Raw genomic sequence first — 21,827 nt, forward strand, 5'->3', positions numbered from 1 at the left:
GCTACTTGGGCTTCCATAGTTAAGGAGGACTCCAGGAACACTCCCAAACTCTTAACCTACGGCACTGGTATCAATGGTGCCCCATCAAAGGTTGGTAAAGGGATCACCCTTCCCAGGCTGCTGCAACTTAGATAGAGAACCTCCATCTTCATTGGATTCAGCTTTAGACAACTCAGCCTGAGCCACGATACCATGGCTTGCAGTGCTAGGTCCAAGTTCTCTGGGGTGCAGCTGTACCGGCCTCCCATCAGTAGATGAGCTGGGTGTCATCTGCATACTGATGATAACCCAGCCCATAACTCCTGACCATCTGGGGAAGGGGGTGCATATAGATATTAAACAACATTGGGGAAAGAACCGCCATCTGGGGCACTGTGCAGATAAGTGGGTGTCTCTGGGATGACAGTTCCCCGATCGCTACCCTTTGTACCTGACATTGGAGGAAAGAGGAAAGCCACTGTAAAGCAGACGCCTGTATCCCCACATTGGCAAGACATCTGGACAGCGGCTGATGGTCAACTGTGTCAAATGCAGCCAGCAGGTCTAATAGCATTATTGCCAAGCTGCCTTGATCCAGATGTCTCAGGAGGTCATCCAGGAGGGCAACCAGCACCATCTCCATCCTGTGACCTGGGCAGAAGCCGGACTGGAAAGGATCCAGTATGGAAGCATCCCAGGAAACCCTGTAATTGTGTCACCACCGCCCTCTCTATAATCTTACCCCAAAAAGGGTAAGTTTGACACCGGCCGATAGTTGGCCAAATTTGTCGGGTCTAGGGATGGTTTCTTCAAGAGAGGGTGGATCACAGACTCTTTAAGAAGTGCGGGGAAGACCCCTTCTATGAGAGATCTGTTGACTGGTTTGAACATAACTCTGTCCGGCAAGCTTTTATCAGCCAATACGGGCACGGATCCAGAATGCAAGTTGTAGGGTGCAAAGAGATGAGAATCCTGTCAACTTCCTCCAGGCTGAGTGAGCTAAAGTGATCCAAAATGGATCTGAAGATGTGCTCAGTGCCTGGAGTTCACTTACTGTTTCAAGTGTGGCAGGGAGGTCATGGAGGAATGTTGAGACCTTATCTGCAAAAAAACTCACAAAAGCCTCACAGCTGATTTCCAATTCCCTAGCATTTAGTTTGCCTTGTTATGAGGCAGTTAAAGACTGAATTGTACTAAATAATTGAGCTGGGCGCAAGGTCGCAGATTCAATCCAGGCCACAAAGTAGGCTTTCTTTGTGGTCTTGACTGCCACCTCATAGGTCCATATAAACAACCTATAACGGGTGGCCAACGGTAGCTCTCCAGATGTTTTTTGCCTACAACTCCCATCAGCCCCAGCCATTGGGAGTTGTAGGCAAAAAACATCTGGAAAGCTACCGTTGGCCACCCCTGACTTATAAAATGTTCTCATCACTTTGTCCTAGGTATGCTGCCACCGCCTCTCCAGTCGTCTAAGCTTCTGCTTCATTGACCACAATTCTGGGGTATACCATGGTGCAAGTCATGAGCGGGGGCAAAGAGGACACCTAGGTGCGATCTCATTGATGGCTGTAGAGAGCCGGCTATTCCTGGACTCCGCAAGCTCATCTAATGAGTTGCCAGGGATCCCACAAAGCCATCTTAGGCCACACTTCCAATTCCAAGCCAACCGAAACTGTGTTACTGTGCATTCTCGCTATTTTTTTAAAGCCTATCATAAATAATAATTCCCTAATGGAAATGGCCAAATCTGGTGTTCCCATTTGCTGTGGTGTGCACTCCATCAGTGATTGGCCCTTCAGTTGCTACTCAAAAGAATGTGCAATGCCATTGGCTGGGCCCACTCCTCTCTCCCATCTGCTGTTGCCTACCCACTCTCTGTGGCATTTGGAAGAGAAAGTAGGCAGCAGTGGCAGGGACAAGGTGAAGAGACAGAAAAGGAAGGTGGTAGTGCAACTAGGTGGCCTGGTCCTGCTGGGAGCATTTCTTCAGAGGCCACGGAGGCAACTTCTTTCCTGTCATTCCTTCCCTCCCTCCTCCCCTCAGCCTCACCCCAGGACAGAAGAGGATTGGTCCACTGGGGAAGCTGCTAGCCAGAGGCTGTTGCTAGGCAAACAAGGTTGTTTCTGTCAGTAAAGAGAGAGGCTTCTGTTAAATAGAATGCTATAGAGTCTACCTTCCAAAACAGTTATTTTTTCCATGAGAAGAGAGATCTGTTGTCTGGAGTTCAGCTGTGATACCATGAGATCTCCAGACTCCACCTGGCTCCCCTAGGTCTGGCTGCTTGTTACTGCCTCTGGGCAGGTTGAGAAATTTCTGAAGATTTGAGGGGTGGAGTCTGGAGAGGGTGGGGTTTGAGGAAGGGTGGGACCTCTGATTGGTACAATGCCATAGACTCCACCCGTCAAACCAGCCACTTCCTCCTGGGGAACTATTGTCGCCGATCTCCAGGTTAGGACTGGAGATCACCCAGAATTCAGAATTATAAAAGGTAGTTAAATACTGTAGCGAAACATGGGTTTCCAGCTAGTAACTGATATTGAGATCATTTAGGCTAGGTAACACTTGGGCAGAGTGGGGGAAATATAGCCTGCATTTAGCAAGCAAACTGGTGTTTGAGATATGACCTGCAAACCAAATTCTTTCCCAAAAATTAACCTTAGTCAAAAAAAATAATGGTTTTATGTTACATCTGGACTAAGATGAAGTGAGAGTCACCTGTGTTTCCTCTCAAAATGCTGATTTTGAAAATCTGAAATACTCCCATCATATTTTTTACAGAAATGTTTGAAGTCCTCTTTGCTTGGGCATTAAATAAGAACTTACATTGCCCATGCTATTGTAGAAAAACTAACATGAGACCATTTTAATTTTGTATGTAATATTTTCCTTCTAATATATTTTCCTTCAATGCTCCCAGTACAAAAATGTGTATGTGTAAGCTGCTCTCCTCCCTTAGTGAATGAATGAGTAATGCTCCCAGGTCTGAGCAAATTAATTACTTATTTATGATAGGGAGTGTGGGTGATGATCCTGGATTCTCTCTCGGCTTGGCTTCGCGAACGAAGATTTAAGAAGGGTGCAATAGTCCACGTTTGCTGCAGGCTCGCTGGTGGCTGACAAGACCAATGTGGGACAGGCAGGTCTGGCCACAGCGGCTGCAGGGAAAAATCTGATCTGGGGTTGGTGCTGCAGCAGTGCGATTCTTCCTCAATCTCCTTTTGTCCTCAAGACCAGCTATGCGTGTGTTCTCAAAGGAAGAGACAGCCTGGTGGATGGTGTGCCTCCATGCTTTGCGATCTGAGGCTAGGTCAGACCACTGGTGATGGTTGATGTGACAGGTGCTAAGGGATTTCTTCAAGGAGTCCTTGTACCTCTTCTTTGGTGCCCCTCTATTTCGATGGCCGGTGGAGAGTTCGCCATACAGGGCAATCTTGGGAAGGCGGTGGTTTTCCATTCTAGAAATATGCCCTGCCCAGCGCAGCTGCGTCTTCAACAGCAGTGCCTCGATGCTGGTAACCTCTGCCCGCTTGAGGACTTCAGTGTTGGTCACAAAGTCACTCCAGTGGATGTTGAGGATGGTGCGAAGGCAGCGCTGATGAAAGCGCTCAAGGAGTCGCAGGTGATGACGGTATAAAACCCACGATTCGGAGCCATAGATGAGGGTTGTCATCACAACCGCTTTGTAAACATTGATCTTTGTGCCTTTTTTCAGATGCTTGTTGCTCCACACTCTTTTGTGCAGTCGGCCAAATGCACGGTTTGCCTTTGCCAGCCTGTTGTCAATCTCCTTGTCGATCTTGGCATCTGAGGAGATGATGCACCCTAGGTAGCTGAACTGCTGGACTGTCTTCAGAACTGATTCACCCACAGTGATGCAGGGAGGGTGATAATCTTCCTGGGGTGCAGGCTGGTGGAGAACTTCTGTCTTCTTCAGACTAACTTCTAGGCCGAATAGCTTGGCAGCCTCTGCAAAGCAGGACGTCATATGCTGCAGAGCTGATACCGAGTGGATTACGTGGATAAATATTGCATGAACTCTTGGCTGTACATTCATACATATTTTGTCTGAGACCAGAAAGCAGGGAGTTTTCCAATCCACTTCTAGAATTGGCAGATAAATGTGATTGAAAACTAACTATAAGCATGTTATACATCCAGGGTGAACAGTGTGGACCAAAGGCATTTTTCTAACTGTTGGTTAACAGTTGTGCTAGCATTTTAAACTGTTTTTCAAGCCTGCTTCATTTTGCTCATCCTTCTTCTTCGAGTTCTGTTCTTTGGATAGGTAAATATAGTCCCATAGAATAATTTCCCTTCTTAGTCTCTATAAAGCTACCACCTTTATCTTCTGGACTTGTATGTGTGCTTATAGAGTGCTCTTCAATTAATGAGTGTGACTTTATTTCTTTAATTTTCTTTAATAAAAACAATTTCATTAATCATGGTCTAGTTAATTAGAGAGTTGTACTGAGGGGAAAATCCCAGTTTACATAGGTGAAGATCCTGCTTACCTACCTCTTGCATAGCCTAGGTCTCTCCCAACAAAATCAGGAGACCATCACAACCACTTAGAGTAACAATAGTGAGGGGACATTCATTATATGATTACAGAATTTCGTCCTTATCTATATTAATTTTCAGTAAAAGCATTCATTGTGTTGGACCTACTAGCTGGATTTTATATTTCAGCATCAAAGTCAATTTGTTTTTTAAAATCATACTTCACATGCAGGATTTCAGTTCTATACAATGATTTTTGTTATTGTAGTTATTTGAGATTCTGTATTTCAGTATTAGCTTTATTGCTTGAAATCCCAAAGGTTACAGTAACTATGGGTTTGGCAAAGAAGCAGCTGAGCTACAGAGCATTGAGTATCAAAACAACAATGCAGTTAATTATCAAATGACTGCACAGACAGAATGTGAATTTGAAATCAGATAATTCTTTAAATATATCAATTAATAGTACTGCCAGTCCATTTTCACTCTATTACTTATTCCACAATAATAATGGGGTGATCAGGCTGTTGCAGTTAAAACAGCAGATAGCAATTACTTAAAAACTAAAGTGTATTGTTCCATATCCCATTCTATCATATTCCATATCCCATTCTATCAAATGCATGTCACAGTAGGTTTTGTCATATTTTACAATTGTGCCATCTTTTAGCCTCAAGATTCATTTTAATTTTACATAATCTCACATATCATCTGTATGCATGGATTGCCCATTTATGTAATTGGAAGGACTACCCAATTCATTTCAGTAGAAGATCAAGTTTTTGAATAGTCTGTACATAAGAACATAAGAGAAGCCATGTAGGATAATGACCCTTCCAGTACAACAGTCTATGTCACGCAGTGACCCAAAAAATCCCAGGTGCCATCAGGAGGTCCATCAGTGGGGCCAGGCCCTCTCACTGTTGCCCCTCCAAACACCAAGTACAAAGGGTAGCTGTGGTACAAAGGGCAGTTGTTCACTGACAATCCAGGAGCGGAAGTGCAGAACTAGGGGTGTGTGATATATTTTTAACCAGAGCTTTTCTGTTTAGGTCCATTGGATTTCCAAAAAATCCCGGATCCCAATACTGGTACAGTATTTGAATCTGGGATTTTATTTTATTTTTTGAAATCCCAATTTTTTTCTTGTCCACTAGACCCAAAGAGAGAAATAATAGTGTTTTTTTTTACCAGCACAAAGGTGGTTAAAATCTGCTCCCCATGGGCACAGCCAATCCTAGCTGGATTTGCTTCTCCTGCAGTCCAGTTTAAACCGGAGTCCCCAGAGCTGCTGTGCCACATGCTACAATCTGATTCCTGTGGAACAGAAGATCCTGGTTGGGCTCACTTCTTTTGCACCAGGTTTAAATTGGACTGCAGGAGAAGTCAGCACAAAGCCCAGCCTGGAGAAACAATCTGCGCCTAGCAGCACAGCAAATCCTGGGGTTGGCTTCTTCTGCAGGCTGGTTTAAACTGGGCTACATGAGAAGTCAGCCCTAAGCCGAGCCCTAAGCAGGAACAGTCTGCTCCCCACCAGCACAGCTAATCCTCAGACTGTCTCCTGCAGTCTCTTTAAACTTTAAAGAGACTACAGTAGAAGCCCAACAAATAGCTGAGAAGCAGGAGCAATCTGCTTTGGCCTTTTAGCTGTTTTCGGATCTGTCCAGTAATTCCTGAATATATCTGGGATTTGCGGGGGGGGGGGGGGATTTTTTCCCTGAGAAAATCTAGGTATACTTGGGATGCTGAAATCTACCCAAAAATACTGGTAAGGTATTTTTTGGGTAGATTTTCTGGCTTTGGTAGCTCCAAATGCACATCCTTATGCAAAACCAAAGGAGCCTTTCACTGAAATGAATGGAAAACTTGTAGCAACACAACAGTTTCCTGTGCTTAAACATTTTCAAAATCAGGGCATAGATGGAATGTCATTTCATCTACATTTTCACCTTTTATTATACAACATGGCAAAATAGGCCCTGCAGACACTTTGTTCATGTTGGATGTGGACTTAGCTGCTAGACCCTAATGAGGATTTCATTTCTACAGTTTTATTCCATTTTGCACAACAAAAATAGCATTTTTTTGCTGCCGCCAATGCATATGAGTTACACAGACAGATGTTCTACTTTTCAAAGGTTCTTCTTCCAGTTAAGAACCACCTTTCTTTTATAACTCAGCATGGATACAGGGAAAGTTTGGAGTTACAGGCAAGCATCTCTTCTACCATCTCTTTGTATCTAGTTAGGCTTGAGCAAGACAGGCTTTTTATGTGGGTCAGACAAACCATCATAACACTAATTTCAGACAAAGAAAAATGTAATTTCTCTTGTAGAAGCAATCATTGGTGTAAAATGACTTCTGAACAAAGGGAAATAAAACATTCTTGCTCAGTCTAAGCTTTACCATCTATGATTATGATTTAAGCATAAAAATGTGTTTCCAGGTTTCTTTCAGATAATATTTACGGTACTTCTCTATCAGTTTTTGTATTCATTCCTATCCTCTCTCATTAGTCATCCTCTGCCCATAATTTCTCAAATTTAAAAAATGTCCCCAGTTCTTCTAACCCCTCACAAAGGACAGAGCTCTTTCTTCTGAAAAACCTCGCTGACCCCTCCCATCCTACTGGACTGAAAATTACTATTCCAGGAGGCTCTCTTAACATTTCAATTTTGCAGTTCCATCTGTCACAGGGAAAATTCTTTTATTCCATTGGCTATTTCACATCAACATGCGAAATATCATCCTGCTAGCCTGGCAGACTGAAAACTAGATAAAGGTACTTGATCTGCAACCTTTTGCCTACCTGAAGTTGATTTTAGCCTAATCTTTGTGCACTCACAAAGTACAGACTCAACGTTTACTTGGCAAACTTGGAATTTCTTCACACAGATGCTTGGCATAACATGTCATTTCAGAATACCAAATGCATATAGTTAAGTGTTTGAAAGCTAAGTACAACAATATAGCACCAACTCAGTATTCTGTTTTTCTGTTTTAACTGTTTTAATCATTGTATATCTATTTTATTACCGAATGTGTAATTTTAATACTTATTAATTTAATTGTGGGATTTTACATTGTGAGCTGCTCTGAGCCTGCTTTGGCGGGGAGGGCAGGATATAAATTAAATAAATAAATAAAATATATGATTGAGTTGGCTCAGGCTTTGTAAGAAGGATGGGGGTGGTATCCCAGATCATATTTTAAATAGAAGAGGGATAGAATTATGACTTTTTAATCACCTTGCAGGTTTTAACAACATACTCAGCAAAGTACATTCAAGGGATAAAAATGTGCAAGCTGTTTATTATGACCAGTTCAAATTGAAGTGGCCAACTTTCTGTCAGTGCAACTCATTTGTGTGGCCCTCAGATTCATAGTAAAGTCCAGAGAGAATCCTTCATTGTAAACAAATGGATAATTGTATCCCTCATAGCTGTAATGAACTAACTCGGAACAGGGGTGGGAGAAAAATAGAAACCTGTGAGATGCTCAGTGCCAGACAAGTTTCCCATCCATCCATTAAAATTATTGCAAGGGGTTTTTTTTCCTAGAAGGCTTTTGTGTTGTGTGCATTTTTTTCCCCTTTTAAGTGCATAACATTTTGTTGTCAAAGGAAATTAATATCCTGGCTGGCTTGTGTTTTTCTCTGAGGCAGATATTGATGAGTGTGCAGAGGGGATCATTGAATGTCACAACCATTCACGCTGTGTTAACCTCCCAGGGTGGTACCACTGTGAGTGCAGAAGCGGTTTCCATGACAATGGAACCTATTCACTTTCCGGGGAGTCCTGTATTGGTAAGCAAAGATCAGCTGAGAAGTTATGTTATTATTCTGTATGGTGTTGTATACTGACTACTAGATAGCCTTTTGTGACCAATGACAATATTTAATGCTAAAATTAGAAAGTAACCAACCGTTTATTTAAACTTCGCACTGTTCTGTGTAATATAATTTAGATATTATTACAAGAGACATGAGCCATCAAATCTCTTAATGATAATATAGAAAATGGACATTTAGAGGTCACAGTGGTGATTTGCTTCCCTTTGTCATTTTCAGTGGATCACTAGGGACAATACAAATCTTGTATATGCTGTTTTATTCTTGATAATCTACAAGACATACAACATTAGTTGTTTTGTCCAGTTCTTTGTCTTATAATTTTATCATAAAGGTTTGGAAATGTGGGTAATCATAAGTCAGAAATATTTTTTTTCCCTACTGCCATAATTTCTTTAATTTTACTTTATTTTTAAGCATTATTGAACATATGAACATATGAACTGCCTTATATTGAATCAGACCCTTGGTCCATCAAAGTCAGTATTGTCTACTCAGACTGGCAGTGGCTCTCCAGAGTCTCAAGCTGAGGTTTTTCACACCTATTACCTGGACCCTTTTTAGTTGGAGATGCCGGGGATTGAACCTGGAACCTTCTGCTTACCAAGCAGATGCTCTACCACTGAGCCACAGTCCCTCCCAATTACATCTCAATGTTTTTTTTCCAAACAATAAAAACCTTAGCATGACCAGTTTTCTTCTCTAGAAAGAAGAAGACAGAATGGCCTTTGTTCTTCTGTTGTCTTTAGTGAAACCATTGATAGAGACTTGGATCTGCCTGCATAATGCAAGTGAAGATGAGCTGTATAAAGTATTGATTTCCTGCCTCCCACTGCTGTCTTCTATTCCCCATAACCTGTTCCCCCAGGGTCACTAGACCCCATGGAACATCACAGAGGCAGAAGTGGGAGGTCGCTATGAGAGGGGAAAATCAGCAAAAATTTCTCTTCCCCTCTTCTGTGAATGAAAGTGCCTGCGGTAAGCAGAAAGAACACTTAAGAATTTAGAATTTAGTGACTGAGAGAGAAGACTAGAGTCAACTAGTGGCAGATGTATATTGGCCAGTTACCTAAAGGCCCAGTTGGGGCAATGCTGCCATACTTCAGAAAGGCCTCCTATCCCCTGCGGTTCTTCAGGCTCTGTCATCCTTCTCCCATTCATTGTTCTTGCCTTTGGCATCTAACAGTGTCTGTGTCAGATTGAACTGTATGGATTTAGGCCAACCAAGAAAAGAGGCTAGAAATCTCAAGTAGGCAAGTATTGAAAGTAAGGTTGCCAACTTTGGGTTGGAAAATACCTGAGTATTTTGGAAGTGGAGCCTTTGGAAAGTGGGGGTTGTGGAGGGGAGGGACCTCAGCAGAGTACAATGGCGTAGAGTCCACTTTCCAAAGCAGCCATTTTCTCCAGGGGAATTGACCTCTGTCACCTGGAGATCACTTGTAATACTGGCAGATCTCCAGGCCTCATCTGGAGGCTGGCAAACTAAGTAGAAAGACCCATTCATGCACGTTCTGTCTTCGTCAGCCAACTCTCTCCACACCATGGAAGGCTAAATGGTGGAAGCTGCAGCTATTTTGGCCAGGGATTGTGGCAGCCGCAGGCAGCAATACAACATTTGGATCTGTCTTACTTGGAGAAACTCAAGCTGTTAGCAGATAATAGAGATGCAACTGTGGACACATATTAGGCTTGACCACCTGATGGACAGAGGTGGCTTGAATTGACACTTGGGCCACTGGCATGCTGTAACAGTTGCCAGCACAGAAAACTTCTACAGGCAAACCAGTTTAAACTCGTCTGGGGTGGCTGCTGCTGTTTGCCAGGTGCCTAGGAGCTGGGGTGGAAGGGCTTGAAACAGTCTTTCCACCCAGGTTGAAATGTGTTCTTCTGTGTGTGTACCTGGAGTGCATTGTGCATGTGGCATAGTTGTCCTGTATGCTGGTATGTGCAGGGCTGGATCTAGGGGGAAGCAGTTGGGGTAGCCTGGAGGAGCACTGAATTGGGTGTTCCTGGGAGGGCGGGTGGGGGGAGCAAGCCAGCAGCCCTGCAGATTGGCTGCAAGGCAGAGAGATGGTGAAAGGAGCCAATCTACCTCCCTCCCTGTTTAAAGATCCTGCCAGCCAGAGGGAGGCAGATCGGCTCCTTTCACCGCTTCTCTGTAAGGTGGTGAGGTGGTGAAAAGAGCCCCCTGCATCCAATCTTCCTCCCCTCCCAATGGGGAGGGGGAGGCAGATCACCTGCCTTTGCCATCTCCCCGCAAGGCAGGGAGATGGCAAAGGCAGCCCCTAGGCTTCCTTCCCCATGTGAACACCCCAACTGGGTGTTTAAATGGGATGGGGGGGGGGAGCAGATCGCCTGCCTTTGCAGTCTTCTCAAAGGCAGCCCCCAGACTTCCCTCCCCGCTGGGGGGTCTTTAAATGGGGGGGAGGCAGATTGCCTGCCTCCCATTTTTTGAGTGGGGGCTCCATTTTTTGGTTTTGCCCCTACTAAAAAATATGTAGATCTGGCCCTGGGTATCTGTCCAGTGTGAAGGGTGTTGTATGTTACATGTTTGGGGAGGGGAATTTTTTGCATAGCTGTGAGTTAGCTTCTATCTGTATATTGTCATGTGCACAAAAATAGTTGGGTTCTATGTGTGTATGTGTGACTGCAGTATGTAGCTTGGCTCATTCTTTGGAGCTGAATGTTAAACATAAATCCTGAGTTTTATGCCATGGAGTCATTTATGGTTTTTTGACTAGTCACATTCTCAGGTTTTTTTACCCTCTGCATACACAATAGGTAAATGTTTTCTAGAATGTCTTAAATGTATTTAATTCTTTGACCATAAAATACTTTGGCTTGGCTCACTTTCTTGAGTAATCTGCGGATAGGTTGTTTCTTGCTTTCTGACTGCAGCCCTTTATTATACTTGAGCCATGAGGAAAGGCAGTATATAATTGTTTTAATTCATTCATTAATGACTGATCAAGGAGGTCTGGCCTGGAGTTGGTAAGTAAAAAAAATGACACTGCTTGAATAGCAACTTCTTTTTTTGCATGTTCAAGCAATGAACATGCAGTGTGGGGCCCAAAGCAGTACTCTGCCATGGAGCTGCAGGCTAGAGGGAAAGGGTCATGATGATCCTTACTTGAGGGAGATGGTGGCTCTGTTGTTATTGTCTGGCTTGCTTCATGAAATGCCTATGTAGGGAACTGAGATCAACGTGTTACAAAAGGTGCAGCCAGGCAATATCCAGTGACAAGTAGTGGTCAAGGAAGAGACTGGTTAATTTCTAAAATGAAAAGAGCCATGGCTAGCTTTCCCAGAAAGACTTGGTATGCCTAATCCTGGATAGTTACATTGCAGTGAAGAATAGTCTGCTGATTCCCTGTTCCAAAACTGAACTTGGCATTGAAAACTTGTCCTGCGTTTATGGCACAGTCCTTTATTGTTTGTGTCATGCTTCCTACCCCCCCAGGGAAAGTGTATGCGCAATACATAGCCTCTCCTCTCCCGGTGTAGTGAACGCCGCGTGGTCACTGTCTGGCTATGCCTGGCAGATGGTCACTGCAATGGCCCCTCCTGCATTACTGCATCTGTAGCAACACCTTCTCGCTGGTCCCCCCCGTTTTCACAGAGTTTGCTACGTCATGGTGCTACCGAATTGTCCGGCGGTATAACCGGATGGGCAGGCTGGGCTCACCAACCTCGCCAGCCTAAGAGAAGGAAAACTCTAACATCAAACCCGGGCAGATAGAGCTCGTTAATGTAACACCTACCACCTGGAGGACTCGCTGCCGGCGTCCCGGCTTACTGGGCCATGGCAGATGACCCCCAGGTGAAAGGGTGGAGCCAGTACCGCGCACACTGCGCTTCACCTAAAAAATTCCTCTGCGCAGGCCTGAAGGGCATATCCACATACACATGCTTTCTCCAAGCATCTAACTAGTCAGCTTTTGGCCTAAATACTATTCCTCCTAGTCATTCCAGGCTACTTATTCAAACTAATTCTTTCATCTACTTCTGTTCTGATCTTCCAATCTAAGAAAAAATTCCCTTGAGATCATCCCAAATTTCATTCTGAAATCACTTTATTCTATCACAGCAAAATCTGTCACTCCAACAAGAAGAAGTCTACTTGTTTAAAACTGTCAGGTCTGGGTATATATATATATATATATTCCTGTAACAAGACAGATGGAATGTCTATGCTACCTAATTTGTTTAAAATATTTATATCCCACCATCCCATCGGGATCCACATGGCAGCTATGAAATATGTTTCTGTAAAAGAGATCTGTTACATTTTATCAGGTAGTTTAAATATTTTTGGAAATTTCTTCTATCAGATATTAGATGAATTCAGTTTTATTTAATTAAACACCTACTAAGCACATGGCTTCTCTGTTCTCCTGTGTTAAGATGGAACGTCTGTGGACTGTGATTCTTTGTGCTTCGAAACTGAATAAAATCAGAAGAAAAGTGGTTGGCACAGCTCAAGGATGGCATGAAAAAATTATTTTAAAATTAACTGCAGAAGGCAATCACACCAATAGTTAGGTATATGCCCAATATATACAACTTGTTTCTGAATGTTTATATTGTATCAAAGGTTGGAAAGAGAGAGAGAGAGAGAAAGTGGTGCCTAGTTATTAATTTAAGAGAGAGAGAGAGAGAGAAAGTGGTGCCTAGTTATTAATTTAAGTCCAATGTTTTGAAAATAATAGCAAATCAGTCTCTATTTTCCATAGGAGGTGATGGTGAACACCAGGCACTTGGAGTTACCAGAGGACCAAGCAGGCTGTACATTTATGGCCTTCAGACATGCACCTCCAAATCCCAGGGTAAAGGCCAGGGTCTATTTTTAGAACAATATCTTGATATAATCTCAGAAAAAGATGCCTAGGCGTACCACATACTACAGGGTGGGAAAAGGTTACCTGTAAGTTTTACAGACAAAACACATTTGATTAGTGAGCAAGCAAATATAGCAACATAGAAGTGAGGTTACAAGTCTGGTCAAAGGTGGAAGTTCAATTCAAAAAATAGATGGGGGCTTTGGGGGTGGAGCCAGGAGACTTTGGGGGTGGAGCTAATAGCAAGGTTGTGACAAGCATAATTGAATTCCAAAGGGAGTTCTGGTAGGGTTGCCAAGTCTGACTCAGAAAATATCTGGGGACTTTGGGGGTGGAGGCAGGAGACTTTCACATTCCCTAAAATAAATAAGTAAAAAAAAAAAACCAGCAATGCAGTTCCCCTGAATACAGTCTTCATTTCCTCACCCCAACCAGCTGCACCTCCTCTGTTCTCTCTCTCTCTCTCTCTCTCTCTCTCTCTCTCTCTCTCTCTCTCTCTCACACACACACACACACACACACACACACACACACGGAGAGGCCAAAATAACCAGTTTGTAATCCCATACTTGTGTGGTCTCACTAGGGCAATTTACTCACAAGTTGCTGACGTTCCAAGTTCTAAAGAATAACACAAGGAAACTAAAGGTTCTGGTTTACCCTTTCCTGTGCAAACAGCCACTGAAAAGATTATAAAACCAACACTTTTTCTGGGCTCTTTCCCTTCCCTTCCACCAGGCACATTATTCTGCAGGCTCGCCTCTCCCCCAGCCTAGTCTAAGATTTAAAGGCACAATCACCTTTCTAGGGGGAAAAAGCTGTTCCCAGAGTCTTCTTAAGCCTTTGAGGTTTGAAGGCACATGGGAGCTGTTGGGGCGGGGCTTCCCCCCACTGGCCAACTGACTGGGGGCAGGAAGGAGCCTACAAAAGCAGGGGAACCCCCACTGGAACCTGGGGATCGGCAAGCCTAACTCATGGCAAGAAGCATTCTTGACACTGATCATTAATCATAGCCAGAAAGTTGATTACTTTTAGAGGGGCAGTGAATAAAGCCTTTGATCAGGGAGTATCAGGGTTCTTCTGGGAACCAGGCTACTATCTCTTTTAACAGCAGACTGATCTTAATTTCTGAGCTTTAATATCAAGCATACGTACTGTCCTGCAGAGCTCAAATGTTGTGGGATCTGACTGAGGTCAGGGAGAGTGCTAAAAGTAAGCTTCTTGGCCATGGGTGTGCTGGGGGTATCACTGATCAGCATTTTGCATGTGCAGTTAAACCACTTCATCCCTCCTCCTGCACTACCCCTTTCAAATTCTTCTTTTTCTTTTTTAACAAGGGGGAGGATGTATTTTTGTGATTCTGTGAAAAAACAGAAGGCTGCTTGTCAGAGTTAGGTTTCTTTAAGAAAACAAAACTGCTGAGTAAGTGTTATGTAACACATGCTATACAGGGTAATGCAAGTCACAAGAGTAACAGGTGCAGCTTGTTTAGCAATCAATGATGGGGATTGGCTGGCTGCACTATATTAGGAAAGGTCTACCTCTCAGCTTTTGTTGGGTGATACAAGGAGAGGAGAAACTGTGCGTGAGAGAGGAGCAACATCTAGACTATCTGACTGTTACTCTGAAGGATTGGATAAGACTGGCTATTGATGTAATGTATGGACTGGCTTACTGACTATTCTAACTGGAAACTGGTTTAGTACTGTTAACTCGGCTGAACTGATAACTGTGAATGAACCTTGGACTGCCTAACACTGCTTCTATCTTCTTGCCCAAATATATCTGTTTGACTGGCTGCTTGGAGTTTTGTCTTTCTAGCACAGCTACTGGAGTTGCACATATCAGGTTACTCAAACCGGTACATCTTCCCACGCACACTGTCACTGCTTCGGGTTTTCATGAACCTGGGAAGGATTACAAACATTGGCCTCACTACTAAGTACACTGTCTCATTTGTGTGTGCCCTCACATAAGCAATTGCAATTCCTTCAAGGAACTGAGGGGAATTAGACCTCCAAGGGTGAGGGGAATGAGACCTAAAGAAGGGGTGTCATGGTTTGATGTTGGGAAGATGGCTGGAAGACCGCCCATGCTTGAAGAGTGGTTTGGGAGAAGGTGCTACTGTACACCTTGTTATACCTGGTGGGGTTTTGCAGACTGGGGAACTCTAAGCTGAGTTAGCATGAGCTAGCTCACAGATTTTTAGCTTCTGGCTCACACATTTTTGTCTTAGCTCAGGAAGGATGACCCCAGTGCACATTATTTTATGCAGTAGCTCACAACTTTACTGCCAGTAGCTCCCAAAGTAGAATTTTTGCTCACAAGATTCTGCAGCCTTGAAAGAACATTGACTGTGAGATAAAGAAATAAAACTCTGAAAGAAAGTTAACCCTTTTTTTGAAGTGGTGGTGCTGGGTTTTTTAAGGATACAGCTGGATGCTCAAAGAAACATAGCAACAACAGATTCCAGCTCTCAACTAGTTGTGCACTACTGGAAATACTACCTTACTTTAAATGAAAAGGGTGCTAATGTTAGGATCCAATCTGACAGCTAACAAACCAAAACATTCCCTTGAAAATTGGATAAATTCTTGAAACAACCTCCGTTCTTTGACAGTAAAGAAATAATATAGAGGTGGTTTATACACTGGGGCTTGTATCTTTGTATACACCTATTGCTAGTGCAATCTGGACTGGCAAAGATAATTTGTCTAAGTTGTCTCTTTAAACAATTTAAGGCAAAACTATCCAACTGGAACATAGCTTTTACTTAGGAATGCAGGAAAATGTTCTTTTAAATGCAAAGACGTGCTACAATTGGCATCTTAAAATAGAGTTTTAGAAGATTTACAGGGCAATCCAGGGGAGGGGGCTGAAAGCGCTGTGGAAGCAGACTTACCGCTATGCCGGTGGTATGGAGACCTATGGCAGTGGATCCTCCTCCGTGCCAGTGGAAATGGGTCGTACGCCACTCTCCGGCTGCCGCAGCGTGCTGCTGCCACGAGCTGATGGTGCTGCTGCCACGAGCTGGAGTGGTGCAGCAGAGGCGCAGGGTGCCACGTCGGTGTAGGAGGGGGCTGACCCAGGGGCATGGTTGGCTCCCAGAGAACTTTCGGTGTGGGAACGCCTCCCCGCCAGGTGCAACTTGCGCCACGCAAAATGCTAGCATACCCCATAGGCGCTAGTGGAAGCAGAAAGCACACGCCAGCGGTGCTGGCGCATCAGCACACAAACCCCATTTGGGAGCCATGTTATAGCCCCACCAATCCCCTCCCGCTCTGGGCTGGGCACGGTCCCCCTCCTGCACCCAATCAGTGCCCCCCTCCCTACAAAGGTTTCGACTCCTGTATGCACAACTCTCCAGGGAGGGCAAGGTGCACGGCATGACACTCTGCTCTGGAGGGCCATGCCATGTGGACTTAGCACGAGGAGGAGTGCACTTGGTGGAGGGAACAGCACAGAGAAGGATGTTAGTTAAATTAGAGCAGCTGGACTTGGGGGGAGGTGAGCTAAGTTTGGGCTGTCTGCTTAACCACTTGTGCTTCCCAGTCCTAACAGGTCTCACTTCCAGAGTCCCCCGTATGGATGGGTAAGTTCGGCTAGGAGTCCCCGTGGCCCCCAGCCCCCAAGATTGTCCAGCATGGTTGCGGCTTTGGCCGGGGTGCCAGCCACTGCACATGTGCATGTGGGGGTGTGCCCTGGCCATCCATCCCGCTGGTAGCCCTTACACCCCGTGTCTTGGGCATCCTCGTGCCTGGGCGAAGGGGGTGCGACACATGTCCTAGCTTTCCGTAGCCCAGCCAGCAACTCGCCATCTAGGGCAGGTCCTGCTGCTTGTGCCGGCCCCCACTGCGGCTGCTGTGATTGCTGGCTCGCATGCGATTCAGCTGACCCGTTATGCAGGACAGCTGGAATTGTTTGGGATGGCTCCACCGGAGGAAGGCAGAACGCTCGCCCTGCTCCCCGCAGGCTCACCCAGGGGTGGAGTCCTATAACTGCAGCCGGTATGGTTCCCCCTCTGTCTCTGTCTTTCAGGTGCATGCACTGCACTCCAGCCTCTGCGGCCACCGGAGCACAGCCAGCTGGTCCCATCAGCCCAGAAGCTGTTGGTGCATCCTCCGGCAACGGCATTTTGGACTGCAGAAGCCAGGAACCTCCACTCGCGAGCTTGCTTTCCCTGCTTGCAGATCAATAAACTTAGCCCCGCACACCCATCTTGTCTTCTGTGTCTTTCACTTTTCCCACCTCGCCCCGGCCCCCTGTATCGCCCACGCACTTTGCTCGTGGCCAAGGGCATGGCTCTGTGGCTGGGGGGACTCGCAGGGCAGTCCCCCCAGCACTTAGTGCAGTTGTGTGGGAGATGCAGTGGGTGATAGCAGTGAACGGTGGGGGCTGATAGGCAGCGAGGTAGACACTTGTCCTGGGCTGCACCATGTGTCCATGCAGCCTGGGTCTGTGATGCAGCTGATAGTGGGGCTGAGTTCAGAGTGGGTGCCCACAGGAAAGGGAGGGCGGCCCAGGAAGTTGACTTGGCTGACCAAAAATAATGAAGGCTGGATGGCAGGCTCAATAAAGAGGGAAGCTGGGCATGTGAGCAGTCCTGCCGCAGGGCGGCCTCGAACCCACAGGCCTGGCATTATGAGGCGGGGGAGTAGCTAGCTAAGCCAAACCACCTCTGCTGTGTTCTGAGGTGACTTACAGCTGCTACATGCGGGGGGCAGGGTTGGTCCTGGTTGAGAGGGTCGGCATGATTGACTCCTCCCAGCCCCCTTCGGAGTGGACTCGGTGGGGTCACACAGGGGCCACAAGCAGGGAGCGGCGAGGGCCACCATGAGGGTGTCTGGATATGCAAATGAGACAAACCTGTGGATTTGAAGGTGCGCCTGCTTAGCCCAGGGAGCACGTGGGGAGGTGTGAGTGGCAGCTGTCATCACCATTGGCCACTGTTTGCCGAGGGGTGGCTTTAGCTGAGAGTTGAGTCTGTGGCCACTCACATCTCACAGAATGCCTGCAGTGGTGAGAGCTGAGTCTGTGGCCACTCACATCTCACAGAATGCCTGACAGTCCCATGGTCACGGCATTCGGGAACCCTACCGAGGTGTGCCTGGCATTGCATAGGGGTCCCCGGGTCCCCTCCCTATGTTTTTCTACCTTGTCTTTCTTTTTTTGTGTCTCCCCCCAGGATTTCAGCTCTGCCTGCCATTTCATCATCTTCCCCATGCCTTTTCCAACAAGTGCATGAATTTTTGAAGGGACCTCGAGAGTGGGCCCGACATTTGTGGTTTAATAATAGAATGAAGTGCTCAAGCGGCATCAGCATACATGGCAGCACGAGGTGTCCCCCCGGTGGCCCCGGGTGTGTGAGCAGCCGCACTCATGGCATTGGCCCATATGTGATTGGCCCATATGTGAGCTCGCACACGCTATCGATATAAGTGCCCCCCAAAGTCCTGCTAGGCGGCAGCCCATGCCCCCGCCTCCTCATTCTCCCCCATCGGTGACCCGGGGTCTGGGAGGGGAAGGTCCTGGGGGCCGACAGGCATTGATGGGTGGTGATGTTGTATAGCATGATGCACACAATGACCAGCTTAGCCACAGTCAGGGGCTGCATACTGTGCCGGCCACCTTTGTGGTGCAGGCAGCGAAACCTCAACTTCAGCTGCCTGAAAGCATGCTTGATGACCATGCGAGTAGCCCTGTGTGCCTGGTTGTATGATGCCCAGTCCTCGGGCGCATCCTCTTGATACGGCGTCAGCAGTTAGGGCAGCAACGGGTACCCTCAGACACCTGTGGAGGACAGGAAGGTGAGGACAGGGGATGGGAGGGGTGCCCCACACTGCCATCTGGTGGCCTTACCTAGCAACCACCCCTGCCCATCCAGCCAGGCTGCCAGGAGGCGATGGAGGCCAGAGGACGTGAAGATCTGGGCATCGTGTACACTCCCTGGGAATTTCACCACCAGATCTGTGAAGAGTCCCTGGTGGTCACAGGATGCCTGCACGTTGAGGCTGTAGAAGTGCCTGTTCCGGTACACCATGGGATCCTCCCGCAGGGTCACCAGGGTGACATGTGTGCAGTCCACAGCCCCCATGACATTGGGGAACCCTGTGACTGCCATGAAACCAGCTCTGGCAGTCCGCAGCTCCTCCTCACCTGTTGGGAATCGCACATGCTGCTGGAGGTGCTGAAGCATGGCATCTAGGAAGGAGTGGAGGCAGCGGCTGGCCGATGACTGGGAGACCTCCAGGACCTCAGCCACCACACCCTGGAAGGAGCTGGTTGCCAGGAAGTACAGGGAGATGAGGACCTGCTGCAGGATGGGGATGGGGCGGGGTCCGGTCACCTGGCTGCAGAGGCTTGCCCCGAGCTGCTCACACAGGTCCTGGATGGCGGCGTGGTCCAGGCGAAAGCGGTCCAGACAGGTTGCATCCTCAAGACGCAAAATGCTTAGGTGCTCCTGGTATCTGTGCGCCCGACGGTGTCTCCGCTGCCTCCGTGCAACCCACACATAGAGAGCGGGGAGGATGTGCAACAGCCACACCCAGGGGGGGCTCTGGCAGCAGATGAGGGGGCACCACCTGCCACAGCTCCCCATGGTTTGTGCACTGTGGCGCAGGCTGTGGTGGCCATGCTGCCACCCCGAGGCACTCCACCACTGCTTCCAGACACTGCTGGAGCCATGAGGGGCCCTGCAAAAGCACCTGCGTGGGGCCATCGGGGCCAACAGATGCCCTGCTGGTGTCCCATGGGAAAGCTAGGTGGAGCAGCATGAGAGCAACTACTATCAGCCAGCTGCGGTCAGCAGCCCCCGCATTCCACTGTCCATGGGAAGAATGGCGGTAGACAGATCGGCATTGACCAATTGTCACCGGCAAGCGAACTGGACTGAGGCAGAGAAGGTGCTCCTCTTTGGCTTGGTGGCCAAGAATGCTGCGGTGGCGCTCGCTGTCACAAGAGCCGGTGAAGCTAACTCCTGTCGGCGGGGTTTCTGGCGTATGGCAGCGAAGCGAGTGTCCGCTGTAAGCTAGGTCCCCTGCACAGAGCAGTCCACCCTGAAGCATTGGAATGACTCCTTCAGCCCTGCCAAGAAGGGAGTCCGGCATCTCATCACTGAGGGCTCAACCTATGGGGAGACGGTGGCCCGGGCCCTGACTGGCTCTGAGGCAATCATGGGACCCCTCATCTGCCCAGTGGCTGTAGCTGGCCATGGCATTGAGGTGATCTGTGATAGGTTGGCACCTTCCCCCCCCCCATCCTCACCACTGTGGGACTGCCAGATTCTGACAGCAACTCCCTTCACCCCCCCAGGTGACTCCCAGGAATCATCGCAGGCTGCCACGAGCTCTGCTGTGGACTTGGAGGTGGGAGGTTGCTCTAGCGAGACAGCTGAGGACTGGAGCTGGCCATCCAGCACCTGCGCGATGGGAGGTCGGCAGGTCCAGCGCCTCCCGCCACCCCCAGGACGTCCGGTCAGCCGTCAGGAGGCGCTGAATCAGGGGGAGGATACTTCGAGTGAGGAGGTCATGGATGCCGTGATGGGTGACCTCCGTTTGTCCACAGATGATGAGTGGCCTGAGACCCCTCAAGGTGCGACAATGAGTGCGGGGCATGGGGCATCCGCAACTGGCTGCTCGTGCCAGCATATGACCCCGTTCCATTCCGCAGGTAGCCACACCTTGACACTGATGGCCGACATGGTAGAGAACCTACAGAGGGCATCCCCACAAAAACGGTCAGCCCTAGCTGCCTCCCTTGTGCTGCAGACCCTGGATCTGCCCACATCCCCTCCCCATGCCCCAGGGACCGAGAATGCGGGGGGGGGCAGGCAAGGCAGACTTGCGTGCGGGGCAGCCCTCGATCCCCCCTGGCCGCAGCCCATAACCAGGGGGAGCCCCGAAAGGTGGCCGCGATGCAGAAGGCTGTGCAGGTGGCAGGGAACCGGGACCCAGGGCTCGGGGACCATGAGCAGCTCAAAGAATCCCCGCCACCCTGTCCTCCATGTGGACAGCCATAGAGCAGGACCGGCTGGAGGGGCACCAGGAATGGTGGGAGGCCACAGCCGCAGGCCAACACTGGATGGCAGGAATGGAGGAGACTGTGTCCACGGCCACTGGCCACAAGTCTACTCTCTTGGCCATGGCGAGGCAGTCGCAGGAGTGGGGTGTGAGGGTGGGGCGGCTGCTCGCCATTATCAACCAGTCTCTGGTGGCCAGCAGAGGGGCTGCTCCTGCCACTCCTGAGTTGACCCCCCGGCAAGGTTGGCAGGGAGACGCTGCATGCTGGCACCATCAGGGATGACGTCCAGGACACCGCGCCCACCCCTATAGGACTGGCCTCCCCACGGCTCTGCCCTTTGGGCGGCCACCTCTGCCCACCGCGGCTTGAGGCAGCTTTCTGTGAGGGGGCCATGTGGCAGCCCCTCTGCAGCCCAGCGCTTTAATAAATTTTATCCCTGCACATAGCGTTGAGTCCCTATTCAAGGGGGATCTGGGGTGGGGGGAGGCGAGTCCTGCACACGGCCACTTTGAAACTGCCTTGTGCCCCTTATGGGTGTCCAATTCTCTGCGGGTGGGCAAGTCACCGCGGCGACTGTTGCCAGCACCTTTGGTGCATGGGTGCCTGCAGCAGGTGGCATACTGTGTCCTAGCAGGGGG

General features: G+C 48.0%; 1 protein-coding gene across 4 annotated transcripts in view; it reads left to right on the forward strand.

The window, feature by feature from the left end:
* The window catches only part of NELL1 (neural EGFL like 1), a 994,364-nt gene that overhangs the window by 898,861 nt on the left and 73,676 nt on the right, over positions 1-21,827 (forward strand). For 2 of the 4 annotated variants that reach the window (XM_060262209.1, XM_060262210.1), the window contains one exon: positions 8,147-8,287. The exons of the other annotated variants lie outside the window; for them this stretch is intronic. In XM_060262209.1, the coding sequence (XP_060118192.1) occupies positions 8,147-8,287 (141 nt within the window). The remainder of the gene's footprint in view (positions 1-8,146; positions 8,288-21,827) is intronic. 4 annotated transcript variants of the gene reach the window in all.

This window comes from Heteronotia binoei, chromosome 21 (genome assembly GCF_032191835.1).
Source record: "Heteronotia binoei isolate CCM8104 ecotype False Entrance Well chromosome 21, APGP_CSIRO_Hbin_v1, whole genome shotgun sequence".
NCBI classification, from domain to species: domain Eukaryota; kingdom Metazoa; phylum Chordata; class Lepidosauria; order Squamata; family Gekkonidae; genus Heteronotia; species Heteronotia binoei.